The sequence below is a fragment of the Lactuca virosa genome, chromosome 8, assembly GCF_052849685.1.
Source record: "Lactuca virosa cultivar CGN04683 chromosome 8, Lactuca_virosa_CGN04683_v6, whole genome shotgun sequence".
NCBI classification, from domain to species: domain Eukaryota; kingdom Viridiplantae; phylum Streptophyta; class Magnoliopsida; order Asterales; family Asteraceae; genus Lactuca; species Lactuca virosa.
In genome coordinates, this window is record NC_136433.1 from 4,597,458 (window position 1) to 4,616,760 (window position 19,303).

A 19,303-nucleotide genomic window follows, 5' to 3' on the forward strand; every position below is an offset into this window, starting at 1 on the left:
GGTCTTCGATCCATCGTCAGTGCTGAAAATACCTGTTTTTGTCTCGGTAGTTGTGATTCCAGAAACGCATGCGGAATTCAATTCCGATATACCAAACTCCGGAAATCAATGTTTAAACTTTCGCGATTAATTGCTTCGGATTCGACAGATTTTTACGAATTTGACTTTGGCCGAGATTAAAAATATTATAAAATATAATAAAGTAATATACCATAATCTGAATTCAAAAACATGTTCAAAAATAGTCTACGAGACTCGTAGCTATTCCAAACGAAATAGTGCATGGTTCGTTTAAAAAATCAGATAAATACTGATTTTTATAACTTTAAAGATGCATAACTTTCTCATACGACATCCGTTTTGGATGTTCTTTATATCCACGAAATCAGGAGAACATAATTTATTCAAATATATCATCCATAACTCTGAAATATACTTAATACAAAAATTTATTTTTAACGTCACCAATAAATTTATCTTTTGGCGATTTTCGATTCGGTCTTCAACGATAGATGTTTTGAGATGTTCTAAAAGAAATTATGAATATAATATATCTAATATACATATTAAACATAAACTTACACACAATTGGTCAATAATACATAGCGGTTCGCGGTGGTTTAACCACCGATCTCTAACCGATTTTTACCAATTGTTACAACATCTCCCCCACCGGATCTTCATCTTCTTTGTCACCTTCTCCCTCCGTCTGCCAACTGGAATCAACACCAACAGATCTTGATCTGGATCTGTCACCGTCGTCATTGCAGTAGAGAAAGACGTTGGGGGTTAGATATGGATCCGATCCGCACCACCAGGTAGCATCCACCAACGCCTTTGTCGATCTTGTTCAGAGCGAAGATGAACAAGCAGATCAGAGATGACACATATTTTTCTGAAGAAAATGATTCTTGAAGTGGGTTGTGCCGACGGAAATAGCGGGGAAGGAGAAGAAACAACAGGCGGTGGGGAGGTAGGTGTAAGTGGCGGCGGTATGATAGGGTGGAAGGCACTGACATCTCCGACGATGGAGAGGTGGACAGATATGGTTTCCGGTAGTGGGGATGGGATAATATGGTAGTAGGTGGTGGTGGTTTCTGGTGGTTGACACATGATGGATGGAAGTGACAGGTTATGATGGTGGAGGGAGGTGGTGGTAGAGATTGTTTAGGATTTTCTATGAAGAAAAGAGACATATCCGGTAATTAGGAGAAATGTGAGAAGAAAGAGGTGCGAAGTGGGCCCATCTTATTTATTATTATTAATAAACATAAAATTAATAATAATAAAAAGTGAAAAACAAATCAAAAATGGTAAAAGAGTCTTTTCATGTTGGGCAGGGACCAAAAACGAAACAAAATAAAACTTTAGGGACTGTTCGAGTGCAAAAAATACGTTAGGGACCAAACACGTAATTTTAACAAACCATAGAGACGATTTTAGTAAGGGATAATGACCTGAGAGGGTAACCTATTTTAGCTTTTGGTCACATTTGGTCACTAAATTATTTTTTGTGATTTATTAACCCCTGAACTTGTTGAAACGTATACATTATACCAGTATGACCGGTAATAGTAGGTTTTGCCGGTTTCCGGCGTTGTGTCCGGCCAAAAATGAGTTTTCCGGTCATCTTCTCCGGTCAAACTCGATTTTCCAGCGTTGTTTCTGGCAAGGACCAAAATTTTTCTGGTCACTCATGAAAACCACTGAAAACGGAGTTCAAACCCAAAAAAATCCACAAAAAAACATAGCTGTCTCATCAAGTGTGTGATCTGCAGAAAAACATCCACCAAAAATAGAGTTGAAATTTTTTTAAGAACTGAAACATGGATTTGCAGGAAAAAAAAGGATGAACAGGAACACGATTTCAAAATCATTTTCTGATCTGGTTTGAAGATTCATCTTGTTATGTGGGTTTTTTTGGGAGGAAATCGAACTCGAAAAACCTGGAGTTTTCGTGTGTTCATGTTCATGTTCATCTTCATCAGCATATACTGAAAGATGAAGAACATCTTCATCTTCATCTGAAAACCCTTCATCTTGAAGAGTTTTTGTACATCTTCATCTTTTGGTATATTCTTCATCCAGATTCGAGTTCCTTCAAACTTTGATTTGGTTCCAGATTGGCGTTACTTCAAACTTTGATTTGGTTCCAGATTCGTGGGCTAGGGTTTCTTCAAAAATAAAATTGTTCATCAGATGTGTGTTTGAAATTGATTTCGTTTTCAGGTGTGTGTTTGCAATTAATCATCAGTATCGTAATTATACTTCAAAATCGAAATCAATTCCAAATACCATGAAGATGAAGATGAATTTGAATGGGTCTAGAAACAAGACCTGAAATCTGCCATATGTGAACGGGAGATGAGTTCGATTCTTGTTAGGCTTTCTTCATCATAAACAAAATCGATTCCAATGGTTGAAGGGTTTAAACTCGAGGATTTGAAGGGTTTAAACAAAATCGATTCCAAATATTGAAGGGTTTGAACTCAAAATCTGCCATGGATTCACTTGATTTCACATTTGTTTCAGATTTGTTCCAAAACCATGTATGAACTTGAGTTTACATGTATTTCATATGTATATGTTCCAAAAATCTACCATGAATGAACTCGAAACCTGTCATGGCCGGAAAACTCATGTTTGGCCGGAGAAGATGACCGGAGCGCCATAAATGTTGCCGGAGGTGGAACTCAGCCCCCACAACAATTTTTACCTGTTATTATAGGTCATAATGGTATGTTTTAAACAAAAAAACAAGTTTAAGGGTTAACGGGGCACTAAAATAAGTTAAGTGATCAAATATATACAAATGATATAATTTGTTACCCTCTCAAGTCATTATTCTTTTAGTAATTTGTTTGAAAAACTACAACAAGTTCTTTCATTTTTCCTTCCGTGTCTATATAGTGGTATATCTGTAATTTAATTGAATATCGAGTAAATTAGTTCATTTATCTAACAAACCACATTAAATTAAAAATTCCAACCAACCCACCGGTTGAAAAAACGAAAAGAAAGTCTGTTACCAATTGAAAGTCATATACCAACCTAACGTGACCAGTAGTGACCAATCTTATCTTATATTTTATATACTCCGTATTTGTAAAGGAGAGAGAGAACGGACAATGAAGATAAAGAAATCGATAACTCCTATACAACAAGACACTGCATAGTGCATACGCCATCAACGTCATTGGTATGGAGACGCCTGTCACCTTCTCACTGCATTCAACCATTCCCTCTTCCCTCCTCTCAACGCGTGTCTTCTCTTTTCGCAACCTAATCAACTCTCACTTTCTCCAAAACCCCATATGCTCATTTTTCCTTTCACCAACTCACACTTCTCTATCTGCATTCTTCGTAATCGCAGCACGCTTACGAATCAACGTTACTCAGGTGTATATCCTATTTCTGGTCTTATTTTCAAAATTTACGTGGTTTTGTTGATTTTACGTAACATACATGCCCTCTTTGGATTTGAACTTTCAAATTAGCAATTTCTGTATGAAAATTAGCGCAGAAAAAGTGCAATTGAGTTTACGAATGATAAGTTCTTTCAATTAACTAACATAGTTGTTTCTCATGGAAAAAAGGAACTCTGATGCAGTTGGGAAAAGAATAACCGGGTAATCGTTTCTTATAGGTATGACTTGTTCACCAACAATAATGTTAGCATTATATGTATAACGTTTAATTGGCTATTTCCTATTTGATTGAACTTCACTTGGTTTTAATTCATCAGCATGGAAGATCAAGATCCAGATCCAGAGTCGGAATGGGCAATCCAAGAGTATTCACCTTCAAAAGAAGGCGAAACCACCATGGTGAAATGGATTTTGAACAAGGGATACAGTATTGGAAAGAAGATGGTCGTTACTGGTATTGTCATGTCATCTGCACCTCTCGTTCTTCCTCCACTCTTAGTTTTCTCTGCTATGGGGGTTGCCTTTTCTGTCCCTTTTGGGCTTGTATATGCGAGCTATGCCTGTACCAATACGCTCATGAACAAGTTATTCCCCGCCCCAGCATCAGCATCCCCCCTTTTGCTGGAGTATTATCCAGATGAAGATGAAGATGAAGAAGAAGTTGACTCCAAGTTCGACTTACATGAGGGCGGTGATGATTATACCAATGAAAATGAAGAAGGCGAGCTCAGAAAAGAAAATGTGACACAGGAGGAGGAAGAAGCACGAATCTGGGAAACAGAAGAAGGGACTGAAAGCCCCAATGGTTGTGAACAAGAAGTGGAAGCTTTAGCAACAAATGAAGATGGAGATGTGGATGAAAAAGGTTATTATACCGATGATGAAGAAAAAGGGGAAGATGGACCTGAAAATGTGGTGCAAGTGGAATACCATGATCTAATGGAGGAGAATGAAGATGAAAAAGAAAGGGAAGATGAAGATGATGTGCTACAAAGAGAATATGATATTGAAGTGGAGGAAAGAGAGCAAATGGAGGATATAAATGAAGGAATAGAGATGGCTGATGATGAGCATAAGCAGACACAGGAGGTGTCGACCACAAACTCCAGTGGTGAGGATGCGCAAGGGTATGAAGAAGATGATGGAGAGTATCTGGAAGGAACAGATGATAGTTTACAGGAAGAAAGAAACAAGGAGGAAGTAAACAAAGATGAAACGGAAGAGATAGTGAAGGGAAGTACTGGATTGTTAGAAAAATTAAGAGATGAGGGGAAAATCGATGGACATGAAAGTAGTGCTTCTTCGAATGAAGTTTTTGAAGAAAACAAGGATGATGTTGAGATGATAGAACCTCAACCGGTTATAGTCAAAGAGATTGTAAAGGATGGAAGTAAGAATGAGGAGATGCATAGAGTTGTGATTTTGGCTGAAGGAAATGAGGAAAATAATTTCAATTCAAGAGAAGTTGAAGAATTAGATCTGGTGGCAAGAGAAGTGGTTGGAGATACCAGAAAAGAGGAGTCTGATGCAAAAGCAACGAGAGAAAATATGGAGAAAACATCCAATGATGGAAGTGAAGATGCCATCTTGAAAACAAACAAAAAACATTTGGTTCATTCAGATGAAGATGCTAGAGAAATTGGCGATGAGAGTGGCTTGGATTTGTTTGATAAAAGAAACACAAGCATCGACTTTGAGATTCTTGAAGGTATTTACTCTACAATGCTCAATAACTTTTCTACCTACTCGATTGATTCCTGTAACTTGTAGGTGGTAATGAATTGAAAAAGAACACTGTGGATGACAATGAAGATGTCATGTCACTTCCTGGTTTCAGACATGCACCATTGGATTCAGACAATGTTAAAGTCACCTCTAAAACCGATAGAAAAACACCATCTAGAGAGGTCAGTAAATTCTTACATTTTTTTTTTCTATAAGATTTTAGTTGTTTAAGGTGAAAGTTTACAACTTTAGGAACAAGCAAGTGTGGATATGTAATCTTGATTTGGTTATGTAATCTTGATTTGTAGGATGTTTTGGAAGATGAGAAGATCTGGGAAAAGATAGGGGCAATGAGGGCGATTGTGGGATACAAAGCACCAAGTGAAGCAACATTTATGGAGGAACTAAAGGCTCTGTATGTGTTCACTGGTGTGGAGCCACCAGCATCTTTTAAAGGGGATTCAGATTCAGACAGAGATGAAGTGAATGCCAAGCTCAAGTTCCTCATGTCCATTGTTGGGGTCAAGTAACTTAAGTGTCTTCAAGATAATCTGCGCTTTCTTGAACTAATGAGTCTTTATTCTTGTTGCTTTGGTTTGGTCTTGAGAATTTAGTTGGTTTGTTTGAAGAGCTTTTTTTTTTTTTTTTGATTAAACTATGTTCAAAGAACTTGCAGTTTCTTTGTCTAATCTGTATGTTATATTTGTGTTGGCAATCTTTTTGTGTGTGTTTGAAGTTGTTCATGTGTGTTTTGCTGTTTGAATTAAGCCGACCATCCTTCTACTTTTAATTTTTAATAAAGTTTTTATCGGACTTTTTCTAATACATTTAAAAATTGTATTTTACATGGGTTGGGTTTTTAACTGGTTTGTCAAACCGGTTCCCATGCCCAGCAGGTAACAGCTAGTCAGCTACTACATTGTACATGCCACAGTACTACACTACGTCCTACCGGTGAGCATATTAACAATAAAACCAAATCTTAACCAAATTAATCAATATAACCGAACCATTTTAACCAAATCATTACTAAAAGATATGATGCAGTTTCTAATTTTTATTAACCGAATACATATAGTTCGGTTATGATTTCATCTAAAACCGAACCACTATAAACCGAACCGAACCAATAATATTAATAAATGTTTTTAATATAATATAATAATAAATATATGATATGTAATTATATTAGAAATTGAAAATTTAAATCGAATCACTATAAATCGAACCGAACTAATAATATTAATAAATGTTTTTAATATAATATAATATTAAATATATGGTATATAATTATATTAGGAATTGAAATTTAAAGGGTAATTATTTAGAATTAGATATAATAAGTAATCTTCTATCAATACATACACAATTATTCATTTTTTATAACAATTGACTTTATGTTTTTCAATCTTTATAGAAAAATATTATTAATTTTATGTCATCATGGACCATTATGGTTAACCGATATTAACCATTAACCATAACCATTACTGACTAAAACCGTTAACCAAAATCAATATTAACCGCTATCCAATGGTTATCGAAATACATTAATCAATTGTAATGGTTATAGTTTAGTTTTGACCAATAATTGAACCAAACCGCCCCATATTTTGCTAGAATTAGACATCTTACGGTGATCCATCAGTAGCTACAGTTGGCCCCGATTGTTTTGGCCCATATTCTTCTCCTTTTAAATTTTAATTTTAACAAGTCACAAGCCCAATAAGTAGCATCTGCATCTTTGGGTAAATGTTGGACACTTTTGTCAAGCCTAGGAGGATTGCTTGCAGCAAGTTGCCCAGTAGAATCAACGAAAGGTCCAGCAAGTTGATCAACCACCTTTTCAACCCCATAACATAAACTAGGCGATTACTTGTTTGTAGAGGTGCACAAACCAGTTTTTTTTTTTTTTTTTTTTCAAATCTGATTGGTTTTGGTTAACAAAAAAACTGGATTTGTTAAAGCTCTCGATCGTTTTCAAATAGGTTTCCGAGCAAAATATCCAAACCTATAGGTATGGATTGAAACCAGTTTAAAAAAACATATTTTTCGGTATTTTGTCGAATTTGTTTTCGGTGACGGACATAGAAAACCTCTAACACTTTGTATAAACAATTTTTTTTTTTGGATTTTTTTTGTATAAACAAAAAATTAAATAAATAATGGATGAAAATAATATTTTTTTACTATATGAAAATCGTTGGTTTGAATTGCGGTTTATAAATTGGTTTCATCCAAACCCGTTCCAATTGTAAAATCCCCTTATCAATATAAACAATCTTATTGGTTTAAACGCGACCTATTTCAATCAAATCAGTCCTTAAATTGGATCGGTTTGAAAGCCAACTTTTGGATATAAACGGGTTTTTTTGGACACTTCTACTTGTTTGGCCTTCTTTGATCAACCCACCATCAATGGGATCTGGCCCAACAACGTGTTGACCAACTTCACCAGACTTCAACCCATTGGTCTGACCATTTATAATCTTGTATGAATAAAATTAATTACTTTATTTTCCATGTTTGGGGTATTTGGCTAATTTAATGGGTTGTTCACTTGTTTGGTAACCTTTGAATCATTTAGGGTATGATTTAAATTTAAAGTTCTTACTAATCTAGCAAAATAGCAAAATACATTGAAAATGGCTTACTGGCTACTACCTTGGGCTTTAGGACCAAATTCGTATGAAAGTAAACTCCCAAGCATGTCGATGATGTACAAAAAAGTGACTGGACTAAACACGCACGATAACCAATCCTACAGGGACTACTTTTGTAATTTACTGCGATTAGTATATAACCCCACTGACGCTGAAGAAAGGGTTTGCAACTAGCATATATATATATATATATATATATATATATATATATATATATATATATATATATATATATATATATACTTAGAAAAATCGAAACAACTGCACAACCGTTGTTGAGATGAAGATCGTTCGGAGAGATTTTGTTCCCAATGGCCCTGGCAGCGTCAAGGTAAACCCTCTTTACATCATCGATTACATAAAGAGGAAAACCTCTAATCATTCCTTCTAACTCGAACTGGGTTTTCAAAACAGATGATTCCCGATGAATCAGACGATTTGTGGCTCGCTTATAATTTAATTGCGCCGGGTGATACTGTCATGGCTGTTACAATCAGGTTTGTCTTTAGTAGTTGAAGGGTACACGGAACTATAAAAGATAATTTTATAAGTGGCATTATACTCTCTGGTTATTGTTCTGAAAATATACAGCTATACAAGGACATAATATTGGTTTTTTGATTTTTTACAAGAGGCAAGATATATGATTGAGCTTAGTTATTAACGAAGAATTGTATTCTACATATACATCATTGCCTTAGCGAGGTACTATAATCTTCACAATTCTTCAATTGATATGCTGAGTTGTCAAATACAAACATAGGGTTGAGACTTTAGTTTAGTTAGATAATCTAAAAATCGTTAATTGATCTGCCGAGTTGTCAAATAGGAACCTAGGTTTGAGGCTTTAGTGGGAGAAAACAATAAATCCCAAAGGGATTCTTATTAATTCCAAGGCGTTATAAAGGTATACATTCAGCCCTTTATATAGAATTATAGGGTAGAGCTAGATTTGGCAGGCATTGCCAAATTTTGGAAAATTAAAGTTGACAGCCAATAATTTAATTAACAACTAATCCATCCTGTGATTGACATAAATCCCAATTTTACTTCATTAAACATTAAAATATTCTCACGATTAGAGTGATTGTGCAACATCCATATGTGAAATGGACAAAATTTCTATTGACTGTGTTAGTAAATTTTGGCATCTTTTTGTAAGCAGCTAACTTTATCTCTATTTTCTTCATCTCGCCATCTCATTATCATCTTTCACTTTCCAGATTTCTATTCTATTGATCAAATGATATCCTATACAGCTATATATATTCAATTAAAAAACAATAAGAATTTTCGTTCAGGAACTAACATCTGTTTTTATATTTCTTTGTGTGGTTCTAGAAAAGTTCTTAGAGAAGCAGCTTCTGGATCAAGAGAAGCAGAACGTGTGAAACTTAAACTTGAAATCAAAGTTGAGGTAAGGTAGGTTTATGGCATCTGAATTCTCATGAGGTCATATTAAAATATGTTAACAATATTTTTATTTGTGAAATTGTTTTGCAGAATGTTGATTATGACAAGGAAGGTGCTGTACTGAGAATACGTGGGAAGAACATTCTAGAAAACGAACATGTTAAAGTAGGTTCCGTGATTTTACTATAATACCCTTATCCCTTTGGGATGTTAACATATTCTAGGTCAAGTTTGTTTACCTCATGTTTTTTCATATGCAGATAGGGCAGTTTCATACACTTGAAATTGAACTACATCGGCCTTTTGTGTTAAGAAAGGTGTTATGGGACTCACTCACCATAGATGCGCTTCAACAAGCTGCAGGTGCATTTTTGTAATTTTACAATAATCAAAGTTTATATCTTTTTTTTTTTTTTTTTTCAGTCTGATGGTTTTTTTTTCTCCTGATTTAGATCCTTCTGCCAGTGCTGATCTGGCAGTGGTGCTTATGCAAGAAGGATTGGCACATATTCTCCTTGTGGGTAAAAGGTAAAATAATTACAATATACACTCAGAATCAGTTTTTTGTATCTTTAATCTTTTAATTTTTTTTTACATCAGTGTGACCATAACCCGTTCTCGAATAGAAGCTTCAATTCCTCGCAAACATGGGCCTTCTGTAGCTGGTTATGACAAAGTATGTAACAAGATTAATTCATTTTTTTTCAAGGTTAAATCATTGTTCTTAAATTATTTTAAGTTAACATTGATTGTTTTGCATTACAGGCTTTGAATAAGTTCTATGAGAATGTCCTACAGGTGAGTTGACTCAGTTTCAGTTTCATTTATAGAAATGAAAAAAAAATATTTTTTTTTTTTTAAATTTTTGCAGGCATTTGTGAAGCATATTGACTTCAAGGTTGTTCGATGTGCTGTAATTGCAAGTCCAGGATTTACTAAGGATCAATTTCATCGGCATTTAATGTTGGAAGCAGAAAGGAGAAATTTGAGGGACATAATTGAGAACAAATCACGCATCATTCTTGTACACTCCACTTCAGGATACAAGTATGGATTTTTCTTATATTCATTTCTTCAATGTCATATTTAAGTAACATTTGTTGTTTTGTTTGTTACACAGACATAGTTTAAGAGAGGTTCTTGATGCTCCAAATGTGATGAATATTATCAAAGATACAAAAGCTGCCCAAGAGGTGCGAGTTCTCAAGGATTTCTTCACCATGCTTACTAATGTAAGTTTCCAACTTTGATGACATGGCAGTTTTGTAAATTAGTCCTTAAAACATATGCAGATAGTCATTTTGATATTATTTGTTTTTGTTGCAGGATCCACATCGTGCATGTTATGGACCAAAGCATGTTGAGGTTGCCCATGAAAGAATGGCTGTTCAGACATTACTTATCACTGATGACCTTTTCAGGTTTCTAATTTTTATAACATTTTTTAGGTTGATTTAAATAGGAGTTATTAGGGATTTTTCTTTTTTACAAAAATAAATGTACGTGTGTCACTACATCTTTATTAAAAAGTAATTTGACAGGAAGATGGAAATGGGAATCTGTAAAATCATGTCCTGAAAAAGATAAAACATATTTGAAAAGGGTAAGAAGGTCATTTAACATGGGCCAGGGATCCATACCTAAAGAAAAACCAAACTTAAGGACGAGATTGAAACAAAAGAAAAAGCTCAACTGAACCTGCAATTTTTTTGGAGGGGTTTTAACAAATAGACCATTCTTGTTTTTACAAAATGGCCATTTTGTCCATGGACCAAAACTGAAGAAAACAGTCTACATTGGGTTCAAATATGCAGTTTGCTCCTTTATATATATATATATATATATATATATATATATATATATATATATATAATATTTGAAATATATTATTTTGTTAACAATGTTATATCTGAAGAACATACACTTACAAATATAAACCATACACTTCAACTTCATACACTTCTCCACAGTTGCACCGTATTAAGTATATTGTTTTTTCGGTTATTGTCCAAGGGCAAAATGGGCATTTAGATAAACAGCTGGACTGTTAACTTAGATGACTGAGGGACCAAAATCGAACGAAAACTTTAAAGTAATGACCAAAATTACAACCCAATTCTTTTAGTGACCAAAACCGAAAAATTCAGCTAAACTCAGAGATCAAAATTGTAATTTACTCAAAAAACTAATCAAAACACTCCTACTTTTAAGTGTTTGGTTCATTGTAATTCTTCTTTATTCCATGTTCATTGAAATTTTCTTATTGTAAAATTTAAAGGGTATAATATAATCAGAGTTTTATAAAATGTTGCTTACAGGAGTTCTGATGTAGCAACAAGGCAAAAATATGTGAATTTTGTCAACACGGTCAAAGACTCTGGGGGCACCGCTCATATCTTTTCTTCAATGCATGTTTCTGGGGAGCGTAAGTACATATCTTTATCAAATTTATTCTTTTATCCCATTTAACAGTGTGTATTCAGCTTTTTTTTTCTTTTTATTGAGTAAATTACAGCTATACTCAAGGACCAAAATGTAATTTGCTTTTTATTTATTTTGAAACATAATATGGGTTTTGCATGATTTTACAGAACTGGCACAGCTGACAGGAATTGCTGCAATACTTAGGTTCCCATTGCCAGACCTTGACGATATTGAGATGTGATTTATGAATTTAATCAAGTATTGGTAGAGTTGGTTGTTAGCTACACAATGTTGTACACGTAGTAAATATATGTTTGACCAAACCACAGGAGGGGTGAGGTTTTAAGATATATATATATATATATATATATATATATATATATATATATATATATATATATATATATATATAAGTTTATCACTTGTCTCATGTTTTATAAATTATTTCAATATCGTATGTAACCTGTTTACCATTCAGTTTATAGTTGAATTCAATAATATTTTATTTTGTTTTTGCTTTATTGTTGTTATTTTACTAGTCATCTAATCAAAATACACAAGTGGCATACATATTACAATACTGGTTCTAATAAAAACACACAATTGGTATACATATTCACATCCTCCAAGATCATTAATAGTAGGAGTTTATTGATATTGTTCTTCAACCATCTTTAAAATTTGTGTTTTGTATCTTGAACATATGTTCCCATGTTCAAGATACAAAAAGTTATATATTTTTACTCACAATATCATCTTTTTTTTTTTGGCTTTATCGAGCTGCCTATCAAATTTGTTCATTATCAAATGAAATGAGCTGCTAAAAAGTTGTATATTTTTACTCACAATATCATAATATGAAGCAAACTTGGTGTGTATTCTCACATTGGTTGATGCATGTTTCATTTTGCAACTAGTCAATATTGAAATCTTACTTAAAATCGTTTTACGTTTTCCAAAATCGTGATCGTAATATCCTACAAAAATGAACTCATAATCATATTTGCTCGCAAGATAATGTAATCAACTTTAACTTGACTATTGGGTGTGGGCAACATGTTATTCATGTTATCACACCCAAAATGTCCAACTCATTATCCTAGTCATACTTTTGGTGTTATAACATCAAATGTGGAAATGGACAACACCAAATAACATGTGATAACACCTATCATTTTTTTTGATGTTTTTAATTTCTATTTTTCTATTTTGTTTTATTTTTTAATTTATGTCATAATATTTTTTTAAAAAACATATAAATTAAATAAAACATAATTAAAATAAATACTTAATTAAACATACCATTTTAAAAATCAAAACAACATTACAACGAAAAAAAAACATTGACCGAAAACATAATAAATTTAAAATTATAAAACCGATACACTAATCTTCGTCTAAATATTTCCGCTCGATCTTCGCCTTCACCGTCTTGGTGGCATATTCTTCTCGCTAGTTTGAAGAATTGCCAAATCCTTCGCAATGTGATCTTCCTCGGCTTCACGACGAAGGAACTCCAAATGCTCCCGTTGCAACTCATATCTTTTACGCGCGATTTCGTTATGATCGTCAAAATTTTGTTTCATTTCGGCTTGCTCTCGACGTCTACTTTCGCCGTCCTCCGCATGTGGTTGAACACGCCTCGCTTTGTCGCAACTTATCGGTCATCGAGGCGGGGAGATCTCTTCAATGTCGTTCAAGTCGTCCGGTATCACATCCGTGTCCGCATTGAGGTCGATGTTCGTGCGTGCGTCTGGATGGTCGATCGAACCCGAGCCGCGAGACCTCTTTGATTGTTGTTCCGTAAATGTGTCCGTTTTATTCCACTTTGGGTCTTCCTTGACAATCTCCCAAATCTTTTCGTGCTAAAAAACGTGATCGGTCTCGACATGATATTGGTCCCTCGCCGCTATATAAACGTCAAAATCGGTCGCACCACTTTGCTTGTGCGAGGAAAGTTTGTTGTAGACGGAATTGAACTTGGTGCACTTCTTACTTATTTGAGTCTATTTGCTACTCAACATGTCATGATTGCGATAATTTGCATCCTTCTTCAAAATGGTCCGAAATTTCCCGATCACGGCTTCCCAAAAAGTAACATTTCTCATATTGTTTCCTTGCGTTGCATTTTTTGATGTCCCGCACCAAGCCACCACCAACACGTATTCCTCCTCCACAGTCCACCATGTTGGAGGTTCGTCTTCCAATTGCTTCACCGCAACCGCTTTCCCTTTCCTTCGTGCTCTCCCTTTGTTGGTTGTTTTTTTTTTTCGGCTCCCCCCCCCCCCGCTTGCGTCTCAGGTACCGGTTCTTGGGTGGGTGGTGGTTGTGTAGTATTTTATTGCATTGTAGCGAATGTGTTGAAATTTTTTTGTGGAAGGGTTGTAGGGAATTGTGGTAGGGGTGAGGCGAGATTGAAAAAGTTGCCTTGAGTGTTAAGGATGTTCGCGTAGAATTCGTATTGTGCAAAACCGAGAGGTGGAGATGTATTTGTGTTTGGAGGAGGAGTGTTGGGGTTTTGATCCTTAGTGATGAAAAGAGAAATTTTTTAAAGATTTGAAATAAGCTATTTTGATATGAGATTGTAGATAAAAAATAAGTTTTATATATATATATATATATATATATATATATATATATATATTATCTTACTATATTATTATACAAATCTTACTATTTTTAAAAATAAATTTAAGACGTTAAAATGTTTAACCTTTAAAGTACAACAAATTATCCATAAAATATATTATTATTTTGAATTGTACCATCGGTAAAGCAATTAGAACTCATCCACAAATAGTAAAGATTACAACTGCATTCCCTCACTTCCATTTACCAGAATTCCCTGTAACTTCGGCCAATTGAATTGGTAAATGACCCATTGAATCGGTCAAACATGATTCAAATTTGAAATCGGATTCAATAAGAGTGCAAATCCTCCCCCAAAAACCTTAAAACCAGCTCAAAAATTACTTCCATATCCGATGCAGTTACCCACCATGTTCTACCACTGAGCAACCATCACCGAGGCTACTAAACGTCGCCTTTTGCTTCTCTGCTTTAGAAACCCTAATCTCAACCATCATCAAGCACCACTCACAACCTCCAGACTACTAATCACCGCAATCAAACCACCTTTTACCACCAGCACACCATCAAACAAAGATTGCATCTTCACTACTGTCGCCCTTCGTTTCTCTCTAAAACACCCCAAACCAACGTTGGCTTCATCACTCGATGCTTGAAATCGGTGCCGCCCTCTGTGTCTTTCTCATTCGTTATCGTTGCTCCTCTCAAACAACGACCAAAAGCATTCTACAAAAAAATCCTTAACACAAACATTCTTCCACCGTCTCCCTCTGAAGAACTCCCAGTCGTGAGTAATATTTTTCAAAAGACCTCTACAAGATCCTGTTTTCTTTTTTTTTCAAGGTAACTTCTTGATACTCAATGCTTCTCACTTCCTCGCATCCACTTTTTCTTCCCAATCAAAATACCAAGTCTCAGGATTTGAGATGTATATGCTCTGCAACCTAATTCCGAATTGATGTAGGTATGTATCGTTTGTTTCCATCTGTATCCAGACACCAGTACAAGCAACCCTCCTCACGGCCGTCACTGCTCCCCACCAACCTACGCTCTCACCTTCAAAATCCATCGACGATCTGAGCCACTGCCATTTTTTCCGTTTGGTGACGTTTGGTACCGTTTGTGTACGTGTGTGACGTTTTCTGCTGTTTGATGATGTTTGGTGACGCCTCCCTCACAAAATCTGAACAGTCACCTTCACCAACTGTGAATAGCCAATACCAGGTTTCTTTATACACTATCTTTTTATCTCTATGGATCCAAATCCGAACAACACATGTTTTTCTTATATTTGATTTTGTTTTCATTTATGTGGTGTTGTGATAATTTTGAAGAGTATGCAGAAAAAATGAAATCAACTGGAAAGAGAGAGGAAGAAGTTGGTGTTTTTTTTTGTGTATGGTAAGTGTCTTATAAATGTGTTGAAATGGTTTTGGAGGTGTTTTAGTTTTGCTATCATGTTTTCATTTTGTGAAGATTATTTTTGTTAGAAAACTACATGCTTCTAACTTTGAACGCGTTTGCTAATACAGTTTTGAACATGCAGGGGTTGTTTTTCTTACATTATTGGCAAGATTGTCTATTTAGTGAAGAATTCAACTCTGGGATTAGATAGCCCAACATGCTTTGGTGAGTATATTGTTAATGATCTTTTGATTTATTTTTTTTTGCTTTGGTGATTATCTTCTTGTGATGGTCTTCCATGTTCACTATTTGAGTATAATTCTTTGGTTAATTTCCCTTCAAGTCTGGCCAACATTTGTACGTTTGTAATGGGATAATACTAAATGGATAGCAGTAAAATTGTCAAACGAAAGCCTCATTTGCAAGGTCTAATCATAGCCACACTACAACATCATTACTAAAGATCAGCATTTTAATCAAATTGGAGGTAGGGTTGTGTATTCTAAATCTTTTTAAATTTTAATCAAATTGCTATTCTAGCATCAGAGTTAAAATGTACTTTCAAGTTTGATAATAAAATTATCTTCTCTTTATTTTCAGAGAACAAAAGTGCATAAAGTGTCAAGTGTAGCTAACCCAAGGTATGGCCTTGCTAACAGGGCAAGGCAATATTGTGAGTTTTGCAGACCAAACTCATAGGAGAGATGATGAACCACAACTTACAACACCACCGCCACCATAATCTTCACTGATCACTTTCTCCGGTGAACGGACACACCATAATCTTCGCCCAATCTCCCCACTACCAACTTAACCCAATTTGGGGTTTTAAAAATCTTCATGCCTTTTTTTTATCCTTATTATGTGTTTTAGGATTCAACAAGTCTTAATATGTGACCATTGCTCTGCTTAGAAGATGAAAACCACCTTAATGGATTTGTAGTGACCAAAAGAACTGACTTTTGATTGTAGGAAAGTTGTAGAAATTGTGGTAAATGGTAACCCAATATATGATTACTAATTGTTAATTGCAAATGATGATTACTCTTAATACTTACTAATACTTATTAGGTTACTGTTTTTACGAAAGTGAGTTACCAATTTTCACTACATATGTGCAGATTCTAGATCAATTGAGGGGCTACTATGGACCCATATGGCTGATGTTTATTTATTTTTATTTTTTTAATTTCAATCTAAAAACTTAACAATTTTGAAATTAGATAAGTTCGTCAATTATAAAACTTTCTACTAATAAGTAAGCTTATTATTTCATGATCTTTGCACATGGAGCTGATTTGATGCAGTGTTTTCTTTTCATGGAGAAGCAACAAAACTTAAGCATTGGACTATGGGAGTATTGTTATTGCTATCATCAAGTCTAGAAAGAAATAGAGACATGTTGCATTCTCTCTTTCTAGGGAAGTGATGTGTGGTCATAAAGACTATTTTTGAATGTTTAGGCATATTTTTTTTCTTAGTTCTTTCCGCTCATTGAAATAGCATGCTTGTTCTTTGTTGGAAACTACAAAATGAAGTGTTGCTGCTGGAATGAACAAATGATGTTGGAAAGTTATAATTAAAATTCGCATATTTGACATTATAGCCCATAAGTCCATATATTATAAGATTTTCATATAATGTTTCTGGAATGAAATCAATGAACTATCGTTATTTGTGTTTTTTAACACAATAAATTTTTAATCGACTTTATGTGTAACATGCGGAATCCCATGTATATTAATTATGTTTTTATTTTGAGATTTATTGGGCGACTCGACGAGTTGTGAACCTAACTCGTCGAGTAGAGTCGTGGATGGCCACGTCGGATTAGTGGTCTACTCGAGGAGTCCAAGAGTCGACTCGCCGAGTAGACGCCGAGTGGTGAAACCCTAAATCCCCGGGTCTTGGGGACTATTTAAGGGCACTTATAGCCTCCTTCCAGTCTCACCAGCAACCTTTCACCCTTGAGAGAAACCCTAACGTTCATTTGAGCTAGAGAGTGGGAAAGGAGCTAATTTTGTGGTCTTTTGGTACATTTCTTTTGAAGAGGAGGGAAGGATTCATCAAGGAACAAGAAGGGGGCCAGTGGATCAGTGTTATTATGTCCAAAAGCTTCTAGAGAAGGTAAAAAGTTCTCACCTTTCTCCTTGTGGTGATTAGATCTCATGTTTATGATGATTAGGGCTTTCTACCATTTTTTGTTGAGATATGAGTACATGGAGTCCCTTTCTAGGTCTAGACTTCAGATCTGGACCTTGGGAGGTCCAGATGGTCCAAAGATTATAGCTTTATTCAGTCTCTTAAGGAGTGGTTGTGTTCTAGGACCCTTATTGGAGTTGTATTGGCATTTAGAGCAATATATGCCATGTATGGTCATCAAGATCAAAACTTTATGTGACTTTTGGGCCTTAAGGGACTAGATCTAGAGTTTGGAGTAGTGGATCTGCCTTAAAACGTATGAATGAGAAAACAGACTGAAGGGACTCGTCGAGTCCATGAACTGACTCGACGAGTCGGTTAGGGTTTGTCCCGATGAGTTTGATCATGCGATAACTCGGCGAGTTGGGGGTCAACTCGACGAGCTGAGCTGGACTTTCTTGAGACTTATGAGGAAAAGAGGGAACTCGACGAGTTGCATGAGTGCACTCGACGAGTCGGGTCAAACAAGGACTGTTGACTCGAGTTTGACTTCTAGTTAGTCAGCCTGAGTAATGGAGACCATTAAAGGGTAAAATGGTCTTTTACCCACCTCCGGAGTTAGAGAGAGAAAGAGTAACCTTTGGTTTACCTAGAGTTGAGAATCGAGTATTAATTAGAGAATATTTACCCTATGTGTTAGGTGGTGGCTAGTTCGAGATTCGAGTATAGGGATAATTGCTTGCGTGCCTCGAGGTGAGTCTTCTCACCATACTTTACCATGAGTGGTATTTGTGTGTGACTGAGATGTCTTATGTGCTTATCTGTATATGTGATATCCTACATTATTTCTTTGTGATTTATGTTGTGTATTACTCATAGCTTACAGAGTTAGGACCGGAGGGTTCACAGAGTTAGGATCGGAGGGTCCATCAGAGTTGTGAGACTGGAGGGTCCTACTGAGACACATTGACCAGAGGGTCTTATAGAGTTATATCTCTGAGTGGCTAATATGTTGTATGTGGTATTTTGGGGAACTCATCAAGCTTCGTGCTTACCGTGTTATGTGTTATGTGTTTCAGGTTCTTATCAGGATCGCGGGAAGGCGTCGACTCGATTGTACACACATCTGATTAGAGATGAATTATTTGAGGATCCTGGATTTGTGATAAACAACTTTTGAAATATGTTGATAAATTGATACTTGTGATTTTTGAGAAAATGTGGCATGTGTTTTATTGTGTTTTTAAATGAAAATTTTAGTTGAAAATTTACGGTGTTACATTATGATTAGTTGGTTGTATTTACTTGTTTAAAATTTGAATGTGTGGTTCATAGTTGGTTGTATTATTATATATGTATTAATTGATATTGTTGTAAGTTGTAAAATATATTGAAAAATGGTGTACCTTGTATTATCCTACCTATCATTTTAATACAATTAGCTTGAGTTCCTATTGTATGCCTTGTATTTTATATGCGTTACTTGTATTTATATGTTTCAAATGATATTAGAAT

At 35.1% G+C, this 19,303-nt stretch overlaps 3 protein-coding genes across 12 annotated transcripts; all 3 read left to right on the forward strand.

Moving 5' to 3' along the window:
• The first annotated feature begins 3,162 nt into the window (after positions 1-3,162).
• On the forward strand, positions 3,163-5,868 carry LOC145133605 (uncharacterized). The gene is made up of 5 exons (XM_079068533.1): positions 3,163-3,399; positions 3,597-3,646; positions 3,746-5,136; positions 5,199-5,335; positions 5,462-5,868. The coding sequence occupies exons 3-5, from the start codon at positions 3,747-3,749 to the stop codon at positions 5,681-5,683; spliced, it is 1,749 nt and encodes a 582-aa protein (XP_078924659.1). The 5' UTR covers positions 3,163-3,399; positions 3,597-3,646; position 3,746; the 3' UTR covers positions 5,684-5,868.
• Positions 5,869-8,048: 2,180 nt separating this feature from the next.
• On the forward strand, positions 8,049-12,174 carry PEL1 (Eukaryotic release factor 1 (eRF1) family protein). Its single transcript, XM_079068867.1, has 13 exons — positions 8,049-8,147; positions 8,231-8,313; positions 9,158-9,233; positions 9,320-9,394; positions 9,490-9,592; positions 9,682-9,757; positions 9,830-9,905; positions 9,995-10,027; positions 10,101-10,276; positions 10,350-10,461; positions 10,556-10,650; positions 11,548-11,654; positions 11,821-12,174. Exons 1-13 carry the CDS (start codon positions 8,097-8,099, stop codon positions 11,892-11,894), a joined length of 1,137 nt encoding a protein of 378 aa, XP_078924993.1. The 5' UTR covers positions 8,049-8,096; the 3' UTR covers positions 11,895-12,174.
• A 2,320-nt stretch (positions 12,175-14,494) lies between these two features.
• On the forward strand, positions 14,495-19,054 carry LOC145134366 (uncharacterized). Of its 10 annotated transcripts, XR_013719100.1 has the most exons (8): positions 14,495-15,085; positions 15,207-15,466; positions 15,577-15,643; positions 15,789-15,871; positions 15,990-16,133; positions 16,247-17,773; positions 18,489-18,541; positions 18,668-19,054. XR_013719100.1 is itself a non-coding variant. In XM_079069225.1 (7 exons), the coding sequence occupies exons 3-7, from the start codon at positions 15,591-15,593 to the stop codon at positions 18,678-18,680; spliced, it is 279 nt and encodes a 92-aa protein (XP_078925351.1). In that variant the 5' UTR covers positions 14,495-15,085; positions 15,207-15,466; positions 15,577-15,590; the 3' UTR covers positions 18,681-19,054. The 10 variants fall into 10 exon arrangements, 4 of the variants coding, with proteins under 4 accessions (XP_078925351.1, XP_078925348.1, XP_078925350.1 ...); XR_013719102.1 differs by having other exon boundaries at positions 15,775-16,133; XR_013719099.1 differs by having other exon boundaries at positions 15,789-16,133.
• The last annotated feature ends 249 nt before the right edge of the window (positions 19,055-19,303 follow it).